Source organism: Phaseolus vulgaris, chromosome 3, assembly GCF_051622355.1.
Source record: "Phaseolus vulgaris cultivar YP4 chromosome 3, ASM5162235v1, whole genome shotgun sequence".
Lineage (NCBI taxonomy): Eukaryota > Viridiplantae > Streptophyta > Magnoliopsida > Fabales > Fabaceae > Phaseolus > Phaseolus vulgaris.
The window spans coordinates 25,580,315-25,602,515 of record NC_143500.1 but is presented as its reverse complement, the minus strand read 5'-3'; the positions used below and the strand labels follow the sequence as shown (position 1 = coordinate 25,602,515).

General features: G+C 38.9%; 3 protein-coding genes across 5 annotated transcripts; 1 reads left to right on the top strand and 2 right to left on the bottom strand.

Annotated features, from left to right (window-relative positions):
* Positions 1 to 1,043: 1,043 nt before the first annotated feature.
* On the bottom strand, positions 1,044 to 1,424 carry LOC137839195 (uncharacterized). The gene has a single exon (XM_068648320.1). It carries the CDS (start codon positions 1,422 to 1,424, stop codon positions 1,044 to 1,046), a length of 381 nt encoding a protein of 126 aa, XP_068504421.1.
* Positions 1,425 to 8,089: 6,665 nt separating this feature from the next.
* LOC137806771 (kinesin-like protein KIN-13A) lies at positions 8,090 to 21,955 on the top strand. Of its 3 annotated transcripts, XM_068607045.2 has the most exons (13): positions 8,090 to 8,508; positions 8,612 to 8,877; positions 9,518 to 9,739; positions 10,439 to 10,630; positions 11,046 to 11,150; positions 11,273 to 11,350; positions 11,540 to 11,621; positions 12,381 to 12,543; positions 13,349 to 13,681; positions 20,094 to 20,312; positions 20,419 to 21,001; positions 21,089 to 21,154; positions 21,536 to 21,955. In XM_068607045.2, the coding sequence occupies exons 2-13, from the start codon at positions 8,665 to 8,667 to the stop codon at positions 21,716 to 21,718; spliced, it is 2,439 nt and encodes an 812-aa protein (XP_068463146.1). In that variant the 5' UTR covers positions 8,090 to 8,508; positions 8,612 to 8,664; the 3' UTR covers positions 21,719 to 21,955. The 3 variants fall into 3 exon arrangements, with proteins under 3 accessions (XP_068463146.1, XP_090156655.1, XP_090156654.1); XM_090300529.1 differs by lacking the exons at positions 20,094 to 20,312; positions 20,419 to 21,001; positions 21,089 to 21,154; positions 21,536 to 21,955 and adding an exon at positions 15,882 to 17,255 and having other exon boundaries at positions 8,102 to 8,508; XM_090300528.1 differs by lacking the exons at positions 20,094 to 20,312; positions 20,419 to 21,001; positions 21,089 to 21,154; positions 21,536 to 21,955 and adding an exon at positions 14,389 to 14,784 and having other exon boundaries at positions 8,102 to 8,508.
* LOC150028748 (uncharacterized) lies at positions 19,421 to 19,801 on the bottom strand (the record flags this gene model as incomplete). Its single annotated transcript, XM_090300530.1, has 1 exon — positions 19,421 to 19,801. A coding segment is annotated over one exon (222 nt), but the record flags the coding sequence as incomplete, so codon positions are not given.
* Positions 21,956 to 22,201: the final 246 nt, after the last annotated feature.

Genomic DNA, 22,201 nt, shown 5'->3' with positions numbered 1-22,201 from the left:
GGGAGGAGGCCCTCAAAGCTGAAGTGACAAAATGCCAAGACTTTATGCTCCGCATAAGTGAGGAGTATTTCCGGTTGGGCATCCAACAAGCGGCCTGTCTGCATGGGGCACCACTGGAGGACGATCGGTATGATATCGAAAAAATAGTGGTGGATGGAAATTTGGTCCTGGCAAACTCGGACGACAACTCTAATGAAGAGGCTGAGGCGGAGACTCCTGGTCCACAGTCGGACGCCTCATTCGAAGAATTGATGAACAATGTTCCTTAAAAAATTGCTGGACCGGGCATGTGGGCAAGATACACTTGTATTTTGAGTATTTATAGTTTAGGTAGTGCGTAGGCCGAACAAGTATTTATAATTGCTAAACATGGTTTGGTTTATATATAAGTAGATTGATGCTAATGTGGATGCCGAACAAAGCATAAACGGTGCTAATTACGTTAAAGTAGTAAGATAACTCGGATGCCGAACAAGGCATGAATGATTCTAATTATATTTAAGTAATAAGATAATCCGGATGCCGAATGAGGCATAAATGATTCTAATTACATTTAAGTAATAAGATAATTCGGATGCCGAACGAGGCATAAATGATGACATTTAAGTAATAAGATAATTCGGATGTTGAACGAGGCATAATTATTTTTGATTACGTTAAGTAATAATGGTAATTCGGATGCCGAACAAGGCATAATTATTTCTGATTACGTTAAGTAATAATGGTAATTCGGATGCCGAACGAGGCATAATTATTTTTGATTACGTTAAGTAATAATGGTAATTCGGATGCCGAACGAGGCATAATTATTTCTGATTACGTTAAGTAATAATGGTAATTCGGATGCCGAACGAGGCATAATTATTTCTGATTACGTTAAGTAATAATGGTAATTCGGATGCCGAACGAGGCATAATTTGGGAGTGAAAAAGAAATAGGAGACGTGGGGTGTGGTTTATAGTGCTTCATTAAAACCTTCTCGGTCGTAAACCCTCTTTTAGGGAAAAACCGACCGAGCGAGGAAAGAGTACACTTATATTAATTCAACTGTAATAAAATTTGAGATGCGTGGCATTCCACATTCTCGGTATGCCCTTTCCAGATAAATGTTCTAAATAATAGGCTCCACCGGCTGCTGTGTCTGCTATGCGGAATGGTCCTTCCCAATTGCTAGAAAACTTGTCGCCTTCCTTCCGGGCATCACCTCGCATTCGCCATACTAAGTCACCTTTGTGGAACTGTCTTGGTTTAACTTTGGAGTTGTACCGTCTGGCTGCTCTGATTTTGCATGCTTCCTCGCGAATTCTACATTTGTCTCGAAGTTCGTTGATAAGATCTAGGCCGACGGAGAGACTTTCCTTGTTCAGGTCAAGATCAAGGGTTTGTCGGCGGAGGGAAGGTTCTCCAATTTCGACGGGGATCATGGCTTCAGTGCCATATGTTAGGCTGTACGGCGTTTCTTGTGTGGTCGTCTAAGGGGTACAGCGATATGCCTACAAGACTTCTAGGAGTTCTTCAGTCCAGTTACCCTTGGCTGGGCCAAGACGTTTCTTCAGCTCGTTCAGAATGACCTTGTTAGCGGCTTCTGCTTGGTCGTTTGTTTGTGGGTGTTCGACTGAACTGGCGATGTGTTTGATGTGGAGTTTCTCGTAAAATTCAGCTAACGTCCGGTCGGTAAACTGCCGACCGTTATCGGTGATGATGATCTGTGGGAGGCCGAAACGACAAACAATATTTTTCCATACGAAATTTTGGACATTGCGAGCGGTGATCGCGGTCAGAGGTTCAACTTCAATCCATTTGGTAAAGTAGTCAATGCCGACCAGCAAGAATTTACACTGGCCTTTACCGGGGGCAAAAGGGCCAATGATGTCCATACCCCATTGGACGAACGGCCAAGGTGATAGCATAAAATGAAGTTCCTCAGGTTTTTGATGGGACAAAGTGCCAAACTCTTGGCATTTAAGACATTTTTGGACGAAACTGGTGCAGTCGCCTTGGACAGTCGGCCAGTAGTATCTGGCCCGGAATACTTTGGCTGCCATTGTTCGTGCGCCAGAGTGAGTTCCGCAAATTCCTTCGAGCAACTCTCGGACGACATAGGAAGCTTGGTCGGGCGTCAAACATTTAAGGAGTGGTCGGGTATAACCTCGGCGGTAAAGGTCGTCGCCAATTAAGACAAAACGGGCGGCCTGCAGCTTCATGGTTTTTTTGCTGGGAGGACTACATGTGTCGTCGAGTAAATATTGCTTAATTGGGGTAATCCAAGTAGATTCCGCGTCGGTCGTTAGGCATTCCTGTAGGTCGATGCTTGGGCGTGCAAGCGTAACATGGATGACTGACCTATGCATTCCTTTACACTTCGTGGTTGCTAACCGGGACGAGGCGTCCGCGCGAGTATTGTGATCGCGTCGAACGTGCTGCATGGAAATTTCAGAAAAGGTGCTCATCGACTGTTTGACTAAGTGATAGTATCGCTGTAGGAAGCTTTCTCGGACTTCATATTCGTCATTAAGCTGGCCGATGACAAGCCTGGAATCACTTTTATAGATTAACTTTGTGATTTCCAATTCTTGAACGAGGCGTAGACCGGCTAAAATGGCTTCATATTCGGCTTGATTGTTTGAAGCTTTGAAGTCGAATTTGAGGGCTTACTCGATGACAATCTCGCCGGGGCCTTCCAAAACGACTCCAGCGCCGCACGACCTTTCATTGGAGGAGCCGTCCACATATAGGATCCATGATGAGTGTTTAGTCTCGGCTGAGGAAGGAGTGAGTTCGGCTGCGAAATCAGCAAGAGCTTGCGACTTGATGGCTCCTCGTGGTTGGTACTGAATATGGAATTCGGATAGTTCTATCGTCCATCCGATCATTCGTCCGGCTAAATCTGGCTTAGTGAGAATCTTTACAATGGGGTAATTTGTCCGAACAATAATACGATGATTTTGAAAATACATACGCATTCGTCGGGCGGTAATGATGAGAGCCATAGCTACCTTTTCGATTGTTTGGTATCGGATTTCGGCGCCATGGAGGGCGCGGCTGACAAAATAAACTGGCCGTTCTTCAAAATTAATTTCTTGCACTAAGACTGAACTGACGGCTTCGTGTGAAACGGCGAGGTAGACTATAATGGGCTCTCTGGCGTCCGATTTCTGGATGACCGGCGGGGAAGATAGAAAAGTTTTCAATTGGAGGAAAATTTCCTCGCATTCGGTCGACCACTCAAAGCGGGATGCTTTTTTCAATAGTCGGACGATGGGTCTCGTTTGTTCGGCAAGTTTAGGAACAAATCTGGATAGAGCGGTGAGTCGGCCGATAAGTCTCTGAATTTCCTGAATGGAGTTGGGACTTCTCATTTCAGAGATAGCTTTACATTTCTCAGGGTTAGCTTCTATGCCTCTATGAGTCAGCATAAAACCTAAGAACTTCCCCCCCTCGACGCCGAACGCACACTTGTCAGGATTGAGTCGCATCTGGTGTTGGCGGAGGGCCTGAAAAACTTCTTTTAGGTCAGCAATATGTTGCTTGCATGAGTCGGACTTGACGACAATGTCATCGACATAGACTTCAACATTCCTGCCGATCATGTCGTGGAATACATGGTCCATTAGTCTTTGATAAGTGGCCCCGACATTTTTGAGTCCGAAGGGCATAACTTCATAGTAGAAATTATCGGAATCAGTCATGAAGGCTGTCTTCTTTCGGTCGGCCGGGTGCATTTGGATTTGATTATAACCTGAGTAGGCATCAAGGAAGCTGAGGATGTGATGTCCGGCCGCTCCATCAACGAGACGATCAATGGTAGGCAGAGGGTAAGAGTCTTTTGGGCATGCCTTATTGAGGTCCGTGTAGTCAACGCACATTCGCCATTTTCCGTTCGCTTTCTTTACCATAACCACGTTGGCTAGCCATGTGGTGTAATGGGCTTTCCGAATGAATCCAGCTTGTAACAATTTATCGGCTTCGTCACGTGCGGCTTGGCGTCGTTCCTCGCCTAGATGTCTTTTCTTTTGAGCTATTGCCCTAGCCTCTTTATACAGTGATAATCGGTGAGTGATAACTTGTGGGTCTACGCCAGGCATATCAGCGGCCGTCCAGGCGAACAGATCGGCATTTTTAACAAGTGTCGTGTCGATGGCCATTCGGTCGTCCGACTTCAGCGAAGTGCCGATATGCGTAGCGTGGCGATCATCGCGAAGTGGAAACGGATGCAAGTCTTCTCCTGCCTCCATTCGGGGATCGTCCATACGAGGGTCGAGATCGACAAGGGCTATCATCTGTCGACGGGACATGCGCCGTCCGGAATGTCGGGTTGGGGATCGTCCTCTTTTTTGCGGGTGTCGGTCGTCCGGATTGGTCGTGTAGAGCCGTCGAGTTGGCTCACTTTTCAAACTTGCGACATAACATTCTCTAGCGGTTTTTTGGTCGACATGGATGGTTGCAATGTCGTTATTTGCCGAAGGGAATTTCATGGCTAAGTGTGGGGTGGAAACAATTGCTTTTAATCTGTTGATGGACGGACGACCGAGCAGGATGTTGTAGGAAGTTTGAGCGTTGACCAGAAGATATCGTACGTTTATTGTTTTGTGGAGACCGTCTTCCTCACCGAAGGTTGTATATAAGTCTATATACCCCTTAGTGTCGACCCGTTCACCTGAGAACCCTACAATTTGTTCGTTATAGGGTTGAATATCTGATTCTGGGATGCGCATTTTCTTGAAGATTTCCCAGTATAATATGTCAACCGAGCTACCTTGGTCGACCAAAGTCTTGGCAATTGCGAACTTGTCAATTTCCACGGTGATTACCATAGGGTCGTCCTGGGCTGGATCTATGGCTGTGAAGTCGTCGTCAGTGAAAGTGATTGGAGGTATGTGTGGACGCCTCCTCGTGGTAGCATGAGCGGACTGGATGTCCCGGAGATGTTTCTTTCGGGCGGAATTTGAGCACCCGCCGCCGGCAAAGCCCCCGGCTATGTAATTTGTTTTGTGGTTCGGTTCGCCCAAGGTAACGGGTCCAACAATCATGTTGATGACTTCGCGGACTCGTTGGCGAGGGCGGGCGTTTCGGTCGGGACTTGTACTGCGGGCGCGTGTACGCCGAACGGGGCTTTCACTGCGTTTCCGCGAAGCCTGGCTATGGTCAGTTCGGCGTTTGTAATCGTTACGGTATGATCGGTCGACACCACGGGATGGACGGTCGGTACTCCGTGGTGGGGATCTTGAATTCCTTGTCCTCTTGACGAACTGCTGCAAGTGGCCAGCCTGGATGAGCTCTTTGATTTTGTCCTTCAACGCTTGACATCCTTCGGTCGTGTGACCAAAATTCCGATGGTACTGACAACGCTTAGCAGTATCTGCATTCGGTGGTGTTTGATACTGTTTTAGTGTCGGAATTAAATCCGTTTGCAATGCTTCATCTAGGGCTCGTCCCCTCGGAACAGTTAAAGGGGTGTAACTGTTGAACCTGGGGATTCGGCCTCCTCTGTTCCAGTCGGACCTTGGGGTGGTTCGAACGGTCTGTTCGGTCTCGAATTCCCTTTCTTTGCTCGGGGTTTGATCTTTGAGGACTCCGGATCCGACGGCTTTGAACCGTTGGTGATAGTCAATGTGTTCCTCAATTTGCATGAATTTGGTTGCCCGAGTTCGAAGATCTTCCATGTCTTGGGGTGGCTTTTTGATGAGACTTTCGGTAAAACGGCTCGGCCGGATGGCCGAAACCAAATGGTGTAACGCGACTTCCTATTTGAGCCCTCGGATATTCATGCATGCCTTGTTGAATCTATCTAAAAAGGTTCTGAGAGATTCACCTTTTTCTTGTTGTACCGCTAGGAGAGACATGGAGGACATGTGATGTGGTCGGCTGGTGGCATATTGAGTGGAGAATTTTGCGGCTAGGATGTCAAAGTCATCAATGGAGTTCGGAGGTAGCTCTGTAAACCAGGTAAGAGGTTCTCCCTGAAGCGACGTGGGGAATACTTTACACCACACATTATTATCTGTGGTATACAAAGTCATTTGCGTCTTGTAAACATTTAAATGCTCGTCCGGGTCAGTCGAGCCATCATAGAGTTTAATGGCGAGGCCTCTCCATTTGTCAGGAAGTGGTGTGGTGATGATTTCGTCTGTAAAAGGATGACCTCTTTTACTCGACTTTCTTTCGACTGTTTCAGCTCTAGAAGCAGGATTGGTGTCGGCCGGCGTAGGTATGCGAGAGGCGGTTCGGTCGGCCATATGGGATTGGCTTTCTCGTTCGGGATTATCGACCTGCCGCTGGAGTCGTGCATTCTGCTCTCTCAATAAGGCGATTTCTTCCTCTTGGTGGCGTCTATTTTCTTCGTGTTGACGACGGTCTTCTATCCCCTTTTGCCGCAATTCTTCCATCTAAGTTTGGAGGGTTTGAATCATAGTCATCTGTTCTGCCATAGCGTCGTTGTTGTTCCTTGTCGCAACCATTATAGCTTTAAAAATTGGAATTTTGCCTCGGCCCCACGGTGGGTGCCAATTGTACCTGAGTGGAGAGATGGGGCCCAGGCACGGTCGGTTGACGTAGTATAGTTGCTGACGTGTCGGTCTTCTTCTTCGGTCGGCCGCTCCTTCTTGGTGTCTCCTTCGGTCGGGCGGGGGAGGGTACCTGCAAAGGCACTCCGACGCTCAAGTAAGTATGAGATTCTAAGTGTGGTTTAGTAAGTGAATGAAAACGTACCTTTCTATGGCTTGAGCACAGTATTTATAGGATTGCCTAATGGGCTTTCTATCCCTTGGGCTCAGGGTGGTTGTGGATAGGTCTTGCCAGTCGTGCTCCGGAATGCCCGGGGAACATATCTTCTCTAAGCGCGTTCTCCTTATTTTTCGGGGTGTATCTTAACTACTTTGGCTTGTTACATAAATGCCCTTGCATTTATTATACATTCGGTCGGTCGGCCACGTCCGTCCGGTGTCTACCGGTACAAAGTGAGATCTAATTAAGTTTCTCTAAGAGTTACAAGGAATGATTGATTTTTCAATATTGTTTTTTTGCATTTAGTTTGGGAAAAATATTTATCACAGTTTTAGTTTTTTTTTTTTATATTATGTCAAAGTTAGACTTTATATTTTCAAGAAAATAAAATAATTCTTAATTTTATAATAATATAAGTTAGGGAGAGAGTAAATTTGTGAGAATTAGGGAGGATGAGTGAGGATATTAAGGTTGTTTGGATTGAGGGATGATAGAATGGATTTGTGAGGATAATTTATTGTAAGTTTACAAATTTATCCTTGTTATTAAAAAATATTTGAATAATGAATTATGATTTTTGTGTGTATAGATTTGAATTAATTAAATGTTTTTAATATATAATATCCATAATTATTTATATTTTTTAATAAAAAAAATAAAAAATAAAATAATTTTGTGTTAAATTGAAATAAATTTATTAAATACATTAAAATTTATGAAAATAATATTTATTATTATATTCATTTGTTATTTTATATAACTATATATATTGTTGATATTATAATTTTATTTTTTATTTTTATTATTTATAATTATATGTTGTTATTAATAATATAATTAAATATTTTTGAAATTATAAATAATAAATAAATTTATGTAATATTTAATTTTGTATATTGTAATAAAATGCATGCACAAGGATATTTAAGTAAAAAACAATAATCCTACATAATCTCCACAAATCTCTTCATAGAGTGAAAAAAATCATCCACCCTCTTCCCCATCCACTCCCCCACTTTCAAAACTCTTGAAACAAACACAAAAATATTTCTCCTTCTCCTCCCCTCATAGAAAAAAAAAACAAATACATAACATTTAAGAGAAAAAATTAGACCATAATTCATTAGTGACAATTTAGACTTTAATTTACATAGTCACTAATAGAATGGGTAAATATCCTAACAGGAAAAAAAGTTTAAGGACCATTAGTTTTTTACTTTGAAAAAAAAAATGAATGAGCTTTTATTTTAATAAAAGAGGAGGATATGTTAGTGTTTTTATGAGAGAAAAAAAAAGAGATTTGATATCGTGTAGCCGTGTTTTAATAATATTTGAAAATAATATTATATAATATATTTGACTATTTGATTATGTGATTGTTATCCGTAAATTGTATTGACCAATACCTTTGTTTTTGTCGAAGTATATCATATCATCCACGCCTACTCTTTCTTCTTCGCTTCGGTTTCTCTCTCTACTTCCGCCATCATTCCATTCTCTTCAGTCACACCACAAACACAACAGAACATTAGAAACAACGTTTCCCACCGTTTAGGGGTTTGGTTGTCGTATTTTCCACCACTTTCAGATCTAAATCACAATCCGCCATTGCCAATCCCCATTTTGCAGCGCAGATCTCGATTCTCCTCTCCCTCGCCCGCTACATACTTGTTCCTCAATAATTCCCTTCACTTGAATCCCACTCTTCGCTGATTTTGGATTCCGTCTTTTCACTTCCACTTTCATGTTCTTCTTTAGATTCCAATTCTCTCCTCATTCCTCATCGTAAGTGTTCCGAATGCTTCTATTATTATTATTATTTTTTCGGTAGTTTCTTATTGCTGCGGTTTTTTAAATTTCAATTCTAAAGTCTGTGTTTGTTGCGAAGTTTGTGAAAACAGATCTTGAAAATTGGCGCCCCAAAGACGGTCGCAGCGCCACATGGGTGGTCAGATGCAGCAGAGCAATGCAGCCGCCACTGCTCTGTATGACCACGCCGGCGCCGGACCCCTCCACAATGCGGCGGGGCCAGCCACTGATGCTGGCGACGCTGTCATGGCGCGCTGGTTACAATCCGCTGGCTTGCAGCATCTGGCCTCTCCATTGGCTTCCACTGCTATCGATCAACGCCTCCTCCCCAATCTTCTTATGCAGGTATTTGTCTCTCTTCCGTAGATAACAACTCTGTTAGGTTCCGTTTCTAAACTACTTGTTAATTCTTCTTTTTTCTTAAAAAGAATTTTGAATTGTCATTCTATTAATTTATAGTCTCTTTCGTTTTTTTCCTCTCTTGCAATTTCTTCGGACAGTATATAGTATGGTAACTTGATGTAGTTCTGTGTAGACTACTTGGTTAGTTGACATAATCAAGAATATCTAAATTATCTGTTAATTGTCCATTTTTCTTCTATTATTTCACTCCTGTTGTTCTGATACTTTTCCTCTATTGTGTTTGCTATAGTTATTTGTGTATTATTGTACCAGTATATTATATTGTGCTTGCTAGAGGAAGGGTCCATAGTTTAATGGTGTGTATCCCAAAATCATGGTGCCTTTAGTGTTTAGGATGCATTTTTGTCTTGTTAAAATTGAAACACCTGACTATCATTTCTATTTGAAGTTTTTGAACAATGCTGTATTTTTGTAGGATAGCGTGTACCTTTGTTCTATAGTTTTTAGAAACCTACATTGACTATGGGTGAACTTGAACAGGCTAAAATGTTGTTTAATTTTCTGTCTTATTGCTTATGATGGTAGTCTATGAGATGACTAAGTGAACATGATATTGCCATAGGGTTATGGAGCGCAGTCTGCAGAAGAAAAGCAGAGGCTTTTTAAGTTAATGAGAAACCTTAATTTTAATGGGGAATCTGGTTCTGAGCCATATACGCCCACTTCCCAAAGTTTAGGTGGAGGAGCTGTATCAGATGGGTTTTATTCTCCAGACTTCAGGGGAGATTTTGGAGCCGGGCTTCTGGATCTTCATGCTATGGATGATACAGAACTTTTGTCTGAGGTACAATTCACTATATGGTGGTTTCCAGTTCATTCAATTAAACCAGCAAACTGCAGTTTGATTCCTTTTGTACACATTTACCGGGATAATATGTACTTGTATAGTCTTCTTCCATGTAAGAAGATTAACCCAATATAATTGTTAATTTTCATGATAAGTTTAATAAATTTATATTAAGGTCTCATGCAACTGTTTGTTTGACGATGATAAAGAATCTTGGTTATATAAACAAGTATTTAGGCAGTAGTCATAGGTTTGAATGTCTGAATAAAGATTATCAAATCGAGAATTGGAGAACTATTTCTTGATCTTTGAATTACTTCAAATATATCTTATATGTGGTATTCAATATTATAATTATATTATAATTATTATAATTATAAGCTAGAAATGCACAAAACAAAACAACTTAACCACAATTGTATAACAAAATTACTAGTTATATGTTTGAGATTTATCTTATAATACAATAGGCAGTCAAATTGTAGTAAAATTCAAATCATTAATTGTACATATCAGCACATGTCAGCACATATCAGCACATGCATGTCTGTTTGAGTTTCATTACCTTTTGATTGTGCATGTTTATTCTTATCGATCCCTTATATTGCAACAATTTCCTTAATTTTCTTGCATTTTCAGAACAAGTATCTGTACATGCTTATGTTTTATTGTCTATGATTTCTTTCTTCTCTTCAGCATGTTATTTCAGAACCCTTTGAGCCATCACCCTTTATGCCTGGAGGCGCTAGAACTTTTGAAGATGACTTCAATCCAATTAGCAGAAAGCAGGAAAGAAGAGAAGCAGATGCTGATGCATCAGTTTTCTTACCTACAAATGAAAAAGAGAATAATACAAGAGAAAATAATGTTGCTAAGATTAAAGTTGTGGTATGTCACCTAAGACATCTATCAGTAGCTTCTTGTCTGCACTTTAAAACATGTAGAAAAGTTATGGTTTTCCTACAGTTCCATTGTCATAAGTACGCAGTGACTTTTGAATTACATTTTTTGTTCTTTTGATATTTTAGAATCACCTAGTAACATCACTGCCACTTCTCTTTGTTATCACCATTTTTCTGAAACTAGCTGAATAATTCACTAAAAATCATTATTTGGAAAATAAACTTATGACTAAAATGCATCTTTATTAATTTTTCCATATTAGTTCTCTAAAGCATTTTGAACTTTTCATCCTTAAAGTTAACATGTAATTTTAATTATGAATTCAGTAACATTTAAGGAAAATTTATAATTGTCATTGCTATTTGTTGTTTTAGGCATTTACTTTCAATGCATGTCATAGGTACGAAAAAGACCTTTAAATAAGAAGGAGCTTGCTAAGAAGGAGGATGACATTGTAACTGCCTTTGACAGTGCATATTTGTCAGTCCATGAACCGAAACTAAAGGTTTGTTTATGTTGGATTGTGAAACACTAATTATATCAGTTTAAAGGTTGAATTTTATTTTAGTTGACTATTCTTGTTCTTGTTCTTCAAAGATCTAATTGATTGTTCTTGTCACGTAAAAGGTGGATTTGACAGCTTATGTGGAGAAACATGAGTTCTGTTTTGATGCTGTTCTTGACGAGAATGTTACCAATGATGAAGTAAGGCAGCTCCTTAACAAATATTGAATCTGTTTGCTATTTCTTATTTTAATTATCCTTTTTCTCCTGAGTAGCTATAACATCATTTTGTCTTGTTTGTTGGTATTTATGAAACTATGAGTGCTTTCTGTCTTGGTCTTGATTCTTGAACTGTTAATCTAAGGCATGATTGCTTCTTTGCAATAACAGGTATATCAAGTAACAGTAGAACCAATTATTCCTACAATTTTTGAGAGAACCAAAGCTACTTGTTTTGCTTATGGTCAGACAGGTAAGAAATTTGTCATTTCCTGTTTAAACCATAACTGTACCAAAAAATAAGCACCATCCCATTTTACTTTTCAAGCTTTTTCTTTTCAATATTTTCCAAGTATGTATTTTGTGTGTGAGAGTGTAGTTGATGGTTCTTGATTATATTGGTAGCCAAGCATAACAGCATAGCGATTCCATACTTCTTTTTTTACTTGGATAGTATTGTTCTTCTCTAGTCCGTGAATTATAGGCCAATGCATTTAACATCTTAAAAATATTTCCAAATCTTTATTTATATATTTTGCTTACTGGTTTTCATATATTTTGGTTTTTGTGAATGGTTCTTGATGTCTTTGGAGTTCATAATGGAAATGGGAAGTCAATTCATTTCTTGTGTAGTATTGCTCCTGTATTTCTTGTGAAATCCAATATATTTAACATTCCAAAATAGCCATGACATGTTCATTTTGTGAAAACTGGCCAAGAGTTATTACAAATAATCATAGCATCTTGCTTTGCATGTTTGGTATGTGTGGATAAAGCAAGTGTATGCCCTATTTAGGGCTTAGGAGAGTAGCACACCATTTGGTTTATGTAGTTGACTCCACCTACTGAGAAAAGGCTTGGTTTGTTGTTGCCTGGAGTTGGCCACTACTGGGACATTGGCCTTGAGGAAGACAATATTAGTACTAATAATAGATGCTATTACACAAGTAATTGAAGGTTTAAATGAGTCAAATCGCTTTATTTTTTTAGGCTAATAATGTCTTACTTTCAGGAAGTGGCAAAACATACACGATGCAACCGTTGCCACTCAGAGCTGCCGAAGATCTTGTTAGACAGTTGCGTCGACCAGTATATCGAAACCAAAGATTTAAATTGTGGCTTAGCTACTTTGAGATATATGGTGGAAAACTTTTTGATCTTCTTAGTGACAGAAAGTAGGTACTCCTTTCTTGCGTGTTTTGGTGTATTTGTCCTTTGGACATTAATTTACCTTTGGTATGAATGCTTTGTATTTGTGATCTGGTTCTTAACTGGAAGATTGTATTTTTAGTTTGTTTCTAGATAGATAATTCTATTCGAAGTAATATTTCTGGGTAAACATCAAAGCATGTTTGGTTAAGATTTAATATTCCTCCCAATAATGTTCTTTAAAATTCAAATGATAGACCAAAAGTAGAAGTTGGAAAGAAAAGGCAAGTTGGAATATATGATAACTTCAACATGCCCACCACATCATGGGAATGAAAGACACGATGAATATACTCATGGGAATCATTTATGCTGGGTAAATTAAGTGGGTAAATTATTTCTTAAACTTTATAACAAATGTGAGAATGCTATTCGCGGGAATAATTTTGCAAAAATTGAAACAACTACTCTTGATTTTTGTGCTAAGCATAATGTCTATCGTAGTATTTCGCAGTACCTTCTAGGAACATGAATTGTGGACACCGTAATCATAATGCTACCGGAATTGAGTTTAAAGTTTTAAATAATAATAAATTTATGGCAAGTCTCGACTGTGAAGGGTATTACTCTAGACTTTCCCAAGCAACATAAACTTCAGCCCAATATTCAAAGGATTTGATTTTTTCATGGATTGTATATATATGTACCAGTTAATACGCATTTTTTGTGTTTTGTTTACTCCATGCTATCAACTTGCATGTTATATCTGCTTGGAAGTACAATCTGTTAATATAGATTGCTGAGCAGTTGTGTTTGTTTTGCTTTGAATAGAAAACTCTGCATGAGAGAAGATGGACGGCAGCAAGTGTGTATTGTAGGACTGCAAGAATTTGAAGTGTCTGACGTACAGATTGTCAAAGAATTCATTGAAAAGGGAAATGCAGCAAGAAGTACGGGGTCAACTGGTGCAAATGAGGAGTCCTCCAGGTCACATGCTATCTTGCAACTGGTTGTAAAGAGGCACAATGAGATAAAAGAGAGTAAGCGGAATAATAATGAGGGAAATGAAGCAAAAAGTGGGAAGGTTGTGGGGAAGATATCTTTTATTGATCTTGCTGGAAGTGAAAGAGGTGCTGATACTACTGACAATGACCGTCAGACAAGGTACTTTTTCATTAAAATTATCTTCTCTGCATAAACCATCTGTTTGTGTGGGAGCTTCTAGGTAAGAAAAATGTTATATGCGCTTGTTATGTTTTGCTTTTTGTGAACCTCATTTACCGACTCCTTTCTATACTATATTAAAAAAGATAAGAGCAGGACATATAAACTGTTCTCTAGATGACAAAGATAAATGAAACCAGCTTGTTTTGGTTTATTTCATAACCTGATTTGTAGCTACTGTACATATATAGGGTATTGTCAATGTCAACTTGTAATAAAAACGAAATTTCAATTTATTATGTATTCAAAGTTGCAACTAGATTTAGTATAGTATATTTAGGGACTACTTAGTTGCACAAATGATTATAATCATCTATTACTACTTTGTAATAAAATGGATGTTTTGGATAAATTTGCAGTGTAATAAAATGATCGGATAAAAAATAAACCATTAGTTCATTTATGGTATGTTAACAATTTATTACAGAAATTGTTAGATATTATAGATATTGTTAGATATCTCATATTTATGTAATGAGCCTAACCCATATGTTTCTTTTCCTATATAAACATAACCCTATGTGTTCAATATACACAAGGGATTTACCCTATTCTTTCTTTTCCTTTAATTTGGTATCTAGAGCATAAGGTTAGGGTTTATGGTTCAATTTTTATTGGTGAACCCACTATTCACTGGAATTTTCCAGCCACCACCCCACTGTCTCGCTGGAGCTACCACCACCTCGTCGGAGCAGCCACCAGACCCTCGCCAAAGCCGTCGCCGGAAACTTGCCGTCGCCTCTGCTGAAGACGCTGCCAGAATCGTTGTCGGAGCCTTCATCTTTGTTACTGCCGCCAATTAAACGGTGACTGGATTTGTTATCTTTTATGGCTTTTTCTGCTTCCGCTGCCACTATGGCGTCTTCCGCTGCCGCTACCACTGTGGCTTCTCCCGCAATCATTATGCTGGATTCATCTATTTATACTAATTACTTTAATGTTCATCTTTCCATTGACAAATTGGATGAAACCAATTATGACACTTGGGCATCAGATATTAAATTATGGCTTAAGAGTCAAGGTTATGTTGATCATCTTACTCATCCTACTGTTGCTGAAAATGAGGTTTTACGTTGGTTGAAAATTGATGCTCAATTATGCATTGTTATCAAATCGACCATTCACCCATCTTTAAAACTAATTTTTCGTACCTATGAGACATGTTCAAAAGTTTGGGAACAAGCAAAATTATTATACACCAATGATACTCAACATCTTTATGGTGTGTCAAAATCTTCTGACAATTGTTGCTCCCAAATGTCTAGATGGTACAATGGCAGAATATCTAGGTAAAATTCATGCTCTTCATGATTTTAATGAGTTATCACCTCCTGTCTCTACTCCTTCTCAAGAACTAGAACAAAGATCCAAGTTCTTCATGTTATTGGGTTTACATGGCCTTCCTGATGATTATTCTCACGTTCGTGATCAAATTTTGGGATCTCCTATTGTGCCCAATTTTACTTCCACTTGTTCTACCCTTTTGCGCGTGCTAGGTAAACACACCACTGATATAACGTCTCATGTTGATGACTCTTCTGCTTTAGTCTCTCAGCATAATGATTATACTTGCCCTCACAAGCCAGGCAAAGGGCGTCACAAGTGTGACCATTGTGGCAAACTTGGCCACAAAATTGACAGATGTTATGCCTTACATGGTCGTCCTCCTAGATCTGTTGCGGTTGCTCAAATTGCCCCTGTGCAACCTTCTACCATGGACCATACTTCAATTGATACCCCAGGCCAACCTGTTATTTTCAATGAATTTTCTTAAATGGTATGAAGATCGTCAGAACCCTAGTTCCACGGCTTCTGTTGCACATTCAGGTACATCTTTTGTTTTCCTCACTCACTCCACTTCCCATGGCCCTTGGGTTCTAGATTCAGGTGCCACTGATCACATTACTGATAATAAATCCTTTTTCTCTTTCCTATCTACTATGGGTTATTTACCTTCAGTTACCATGGCCAATGGATATAGGGTACTATCACATGGTGCTGGTACTATTAATCTTTTTTTTTCTTTATCTATTGATAATGTTCTGTATGTCCCTGGGTCTCCATTTAACTTATTATCCATTAGTCGTCTCACCCATTCCCTTGATTGTGTTATTTTACCAAAGATTCTGTTACTTTACAGGACCGGAGTTCGTGACGAATGATTGGCACCGGATGTGAGTCTCATGGACTTTATCAACTACGGATCTCTGCACATGTTGGCGCAATTATGGATTCTCCATCTCTCGTTCATGCTCGGTTGGGTCATCCTAGTCTTGCCAAGATGCAGCAGCTTGTTCCAAGTTTGTCTAATGTGTTTACTTTATCGTGTGAGTCGTGTCAGTTAGGGAAGCACATTCGTAGTTCTTTTCCTAGTAGTGTCTCACAACGTGCTTCATCTCCTTTTGCCTTAATTCACTCTTACATTTGGGGACCAAGTCGTATTAAGTCTAATTTAGGATTTCAGTATTTTGTTACTTTTATTGATGATTATTCAAGATGTACTTGGGTATTTTTAATGAAAAACCGTTCTGAGTTGTTTTCTATATTTCAAATATTTTACAATGAAATTAAAAATCAATTTGGAATTTCCATCCGAATTTTGCGCAATGATAATGGACGTGAGTATCTTTCTCATTCTTTTAAAAATTTTATGGCTTCTCATGGTATTCTTCATCAAACTTCATGTGCTTATACACCTCAACAAAATGGCGTAGCTGAGCGCAAGAATAGACATCTTGTTGAAACAACTCGTACTATTTTAATCCATGGTGATGTTCCTCAGCGTTTTTGGGGTGATGCTGTTCTTAGTGCATGTTATCTCATTAATCGCATGCCATCTTCAGTTTTAGATAACAAAATTCCTCATTCTATTTTATTTCCACATGACCCTTTCCACTCTTTACCTCCCAAAGTTTTTGGGTCCACGGGTCCACATGTTTTGTTCATAATTTTAGTCCTGGTCTTGATAAATTATCTCCTAAGTCACACAAATGTGTCTTTTTAGGGTTCACTAGATCACAAAAAGGATATAAATGTTTCTCACCGTCTTTGAACCGTTATTTTATTTCAGCAGATGTCACCTTTAGTGAATCTTCCCTTTACTTTAAGTCTTGTCCTTCTCCTTCAATTTCTTCATCTAATCAAGTTAATATTCCTCTTGTTGTGCCTAGTGCACCTAACGATTCACCACCGCCACCAACTCTTCAAGTGTATAGTTGCCGTCAAACGTCTCATCGTCCATCAACAAACTCTATTCCGGTGCCAACTATTGAACCTGATCTTCCTATTGCTATCGTAAAGGTATACGTTCTACTCGTAATCCCTCTCCACATTATACTGCTTTGAGTTACCATAGACTATCTCAACCCTTTTATACCTGCCTTTCGTCTATTTCTTTTGTATCCATTCCAAAATTTGTAGGTGATGCCTTAGCTCATCCTGGTTGGCGTCAAGCCATGTTTGATGAAATGAATGCGCTTTAGAATAATGAAACTTGGGAAGTTGTTCCTTTACCATCTAGGAAATCTGTTGTTGGTTGCAGGTGGATTTTTGCTATCAAAGTTGGTCCTGATGGTACTATTGATCGTCTCAAAGCTCGTCTTGTGGCTAAGGGTTATACCCAAATTTTTGGTTTAGACTATGGTGATACTTTTTCTCTAGTAGCAAAGATGGCCTTTGTTCGCTTATTCATAGCTATGGCTGCTCTTCAACATTGGCCTCTTTATCAACTGGATGTCAAAAATGCTTTTCTTAATGGGGATTTGTAGAAAGAAATTTATATGGAACAACCTCCCGGTTTTGTTGCTCAGGGGGAGTTTCTGGATTGGTATGTCGTCTTCGCAAATCCTTATATGGCCTCAAGCAGTCTCCTAGGGCTTGATTTGGAAAATTTAGCAATGTTGTTCAACAATTTGGTATGACTCGTAGTGAAGGAGATCATTCAGTTTTTTATCGTCACTCGAGTGCTGGGTGTATCTATCTTGTAGTATATGTTGATGACATTGTTCTTACAGGCAGTGGTCACCATGGCATCTCACAAGTAAAACAACACCTTTGTCAACACTTTCAGACCAAAGATCTTGGCAAACTCAGATATTTCTTGGGGATTGAGGTAGCACAATCCAATACTGGTATTGTTATCTCTCAAAGAAAATACGCATTAGATATTTTGGAGGAAATTGGGTTGATGAATTCGAAATCTGTTGATACTCCCATGGATCCCAATGTCAAGCTTCTACCCAATCAGGGGGAGCCTCTTTCAGATCCTGAGAAGTACAAGAGATTAGTTGAAAAATTGAACTATCTCACTGTTACTCATCCTGATATTTCCTTTGCAGTCAGTGTGGTGAGTCAATTTCTTGATTCTCCATGTGAAGATCATTGGAATGCAGTCATTCGTATAGTGAAGTACATTAAAGGCTCTCCTGGAAAATGTTTGTTATATGGTCATAACAACCATACTAAAGTCGTTTGTTATTCGGATGCTGATTGGGCAGGATCTCCATCTGATAGAAGATCAGCTTCTGGTTATTGTGTCTCCATTGGTGATAACTTGATCTCTTGGAAGAGCAAGAAACAAAGTGTTGTGGCAAGATTTACTGCAGAAGCAGAATATAGAGCTATGGCCTCAACTACTTGTGAGCTTATTTGGCTTAAACAATTACTTAAAAGAATTGCAATTTGGAGAGGTTAATCAAATGACACTTATATGTGATAATCAGGCTGCTCTTCATATTAGCTCAAATCCAATTTTTCATGAAAGGACAAAACATATTGAGATTGATTGTCATTTCATTCAAGAAAAGATTATATCGGGAGATATCAAGACTGAGTTTGTTAATTCAAATAATCAATTAGCAGATATTTTTACTAAACCCTTACGAGGGCCTAAGATTGATTACATTTGTAACAAGCTGGGTACATATGATCTATATGCACCAACTTGAGGGGGAGTGTTAGATATTATTTGATATTATGAGATATTATAGATATTGTTAGATATCTCATATTTATGTAATGAGCTTAGCCCATATGTTTCTTTTCCTATATAAACATAACCCTATGTGTTCAATATACACAAGGGATTTTACCCTATTCTTTCTTTTCCTTTAATAGAGATAAATAAAGTCATTACTCATTTATAAAAGGTAAAAATCTGACCTATACATTTTTCATGGATGGATCCATTTCATCTATTTAAAAATGACTTAATTTTTTTTCTGGTCAACTAAAAATTTCTGTCCTGAAGAGGTTTGCTCCTATGGCTATCATTGATCCAATATCTCGGTCCATTGTTTTAAAAATATGGTGGATGGTCTGTTAATCATACAGTAATAATATAGAAATATATAGTTTTCAAATTTAATTTGAGTATTCAAATATAGTCTTAGACACAGAAAAGCAAGAGAAAGGCACCGACAAGAGAATATCTCCTTAAAAACTTCAAACTTTCAAATTAAAATCCTCTCTATCACTCTGCCCTTTTACTTTATCACTTTTCACCTTCCCAATACATTTTCCATTCAGATCCCTACAAATTGCAGGTTCCAAGAACAAAGTTGCACAAAGAAAAACATTATTAACTTGACTGAAATTTAAAGGCAAAAACAAAGCAATTGAGGGTTGTAATAACCTGAGCAAGTGGTAATTAACACAATAATCTCGCTACTGTGACTTGAATTGACTTCCATAATCCCAATTAATTTGGTAGATTCGATTGAAAAAGAATAGGTACATACATGTACGTACATATACAACATCATCGTCGCACTTGCAAAAGCAAAAGAGGGAGATAGATCCGGAATGTGCGAATGGAACCTTTTTTATTTTATTTGATATTCAGTCATCGGAATCGTCGCCGCCAAAGATGGAGACGCGGTTGTAGAGGAGAAGGAGAATGAGGAGAAGGAGGAGTGCGACGCCGACAGGGGAGCCGATGACCCGGTGGATGGTGTCGGGCTCGCCGGTGGAGAAGAGGGCGGAGACAAAGGAGCCGCGGTCGGAGGAGAGGAACTGGATGGTGAGAAGGAGAAGGATGGGGAGAAGGATGAGACCCAATAATTATTGATTCAATCCATTAATTTTTTATGCCTATGATTGGGCAAATTAGTTGGATTCACGCATGGGTGGATTGGAAAATGGATGCAATTGTCATGCCTACTTTATAAATAAATGTGAAATTTCAAAGTGTTTATTTGTTCTCTAATTTATAGGATGATGTTATTTTCATATAACAGCTGCAAAACATGGTTTGATTGATTATGGTTGGCTTTCTTGAGTTCCTTTTCTATCCCTGCTGTGTCTTGTAGTAACAATCTCTTCACTTTTGGCACTAATTGTATCACTACTACAGGATCGAAGGTGCTGAAATCAATAAGAGTCTTTTGGCTTTGAAGGAGTGCATCCGTGCTTTGGACAATGATCAGATCCATATTCCTTTTCGGGGAAGCAAACTTACGGAAGTGCTCCGTGACTCCTTTGTTGGAAATTCAAAAACTGTTATGATCTCTTGTATATCCCCAAATGCTGGGTCTTGTGAACACACACTTAATACCTTGAGATATGCAGACCGGTACGTGTTTTCCAACTGTAAATTAAGACTATGTTGATAACTGGGTGCACTTTTCCATGCACGTACATGTTTTCAGATATTAACCATTTTTGTCCTGTGTGAACAGAGTTAAAAGTCTATCCAAGAGTGCGAATCCTAGGAAGGACCAGGCCCCAAATCCAGTTCCACCAGCAAATAAAGAGGTTTCACTTCTTGCTAGCATGGGTGCAGAGGATTTTAATGGTCAACGTCAAGAGATAAAAGCAACGGACTTGGGCAAAAAAGTTGTCGAAAAGGACAGTTCTATGTACGGCTCTTCCACTGATGTTGACAAACAACTATCAAGCTTCTCTTCTAGTTATTCATACAATGGGCGAGAGGAGAAAAGCTTGGCTTCTGCACCAATGGACAGGGAAAGGTTTGAAGTGAAGAATTCTTTCGGTGATTCTACCAGTCAAAAGATGAACTCTTATTCCCTAAATGTTCCAGATGAGAAAGTGAAAAGGGTGTCTCCCCCGCGCAGAAAAGGAACTAAGGAGGAGAAATCTGAGAGATCTATAAATTGGGTAAAAAAGGATGCCAATGGTTCTAATAATTTCACCACAAGCTCCAAGCAGCAGAACACAGGAAATTATAACACAATTACCACTGGATCGGGGCAGTCTGAAACAGAATCCTCTTCTGACGTGAATATTAGCGCAATACTTGAGGTTTGTCAAATGTTTGGACCTATCCTCTTTCTGTTTAAAAGTTCACTGTAACACTTTTGAGTATCTTTTTAATTTATGCTTCTGCAGGAGGAGGAAGCACTAATTGCTGCTCATAGGAAAGAAATTGAGGACACAATGGAGATTGTTCGTGAAGTAAGTCGGGCAAATTTTTCTTTAGCTTCTCGTTAACATTGTGAAATTCAATTTCTAATTGATTCTTGTCAAGTAACTTCAGGGCTTGAGTTTGATGACAAAATTTGTTTTTGAAAGGTTCTTGGGCAATATGATATGATGTTTTGCATGTTGTTTTCTTCTATACACGAGTATTTTGAGTTATAGTTGTTTCATGCTTTGTGAACTGTAGTGTAGTGTTTTATCTTTTGTTCTTTAGTTATTGTTATTCAAATTCTCACTTACTAACCTGTCCCTTCCTCTATTTCGGTTATAGCTGTTATCTCCGATTTTTGGTAATATGTGGAGAATAATTATAAGTTTGTTGTTGGAGGTGATAGTGGTATTGGTTTTGGTTAATAGGAAATGAAACTATTGGCAGAAGTGGACCAACCAGGAAGTCTAATTGACAACTACGTAACTCAGTTGAGTTTTGTGCTTTCTCGCAAAGCAGCTAGCCTCGTCAGTCTTCAAGCTCGCCTCGCAAGATTCCAACATCGACTAAAAGAACAAGAGATACTAAGTAGAAAAAGAGTACCCCGTTAAGACACTCGTCATCTGTATCTTCATGTAATTCCTCTCACTTTCCTACCAATATAGTTTTAAAGGTTTTTTCTTCATTTTCTATAAAAAAAATGGACCTTTTGTTGGGTTTTCAAATTAAATTTCCTCAAATGTATATTTGTCTCTTGTGATATTATGTCCATCTTAATGTCTGTTCAAATTGGATTCAACTGTAAATTATTTTTTATTTTTATTCTACTGTTTAGTCTTTAACTGCCATATCAAAAGCCTTATAATAATTACATTTCAAACGTTTAAATCTTTCAGTAGCATGTTATCAATTACCATATACAATTTCGAGTTTTTACAATGAAGAATGTATTCTTCAGAGAAGTAAAAACTTATTGCTGATTGTGTATTTCCATCAAAACCAAAGAAATTAAATATCACATTTTTGCGGTGCATGTATACATTTTTTCAATAACAATTCTAATTTGACTCTGTAAAATATATTTTTCATTTTCA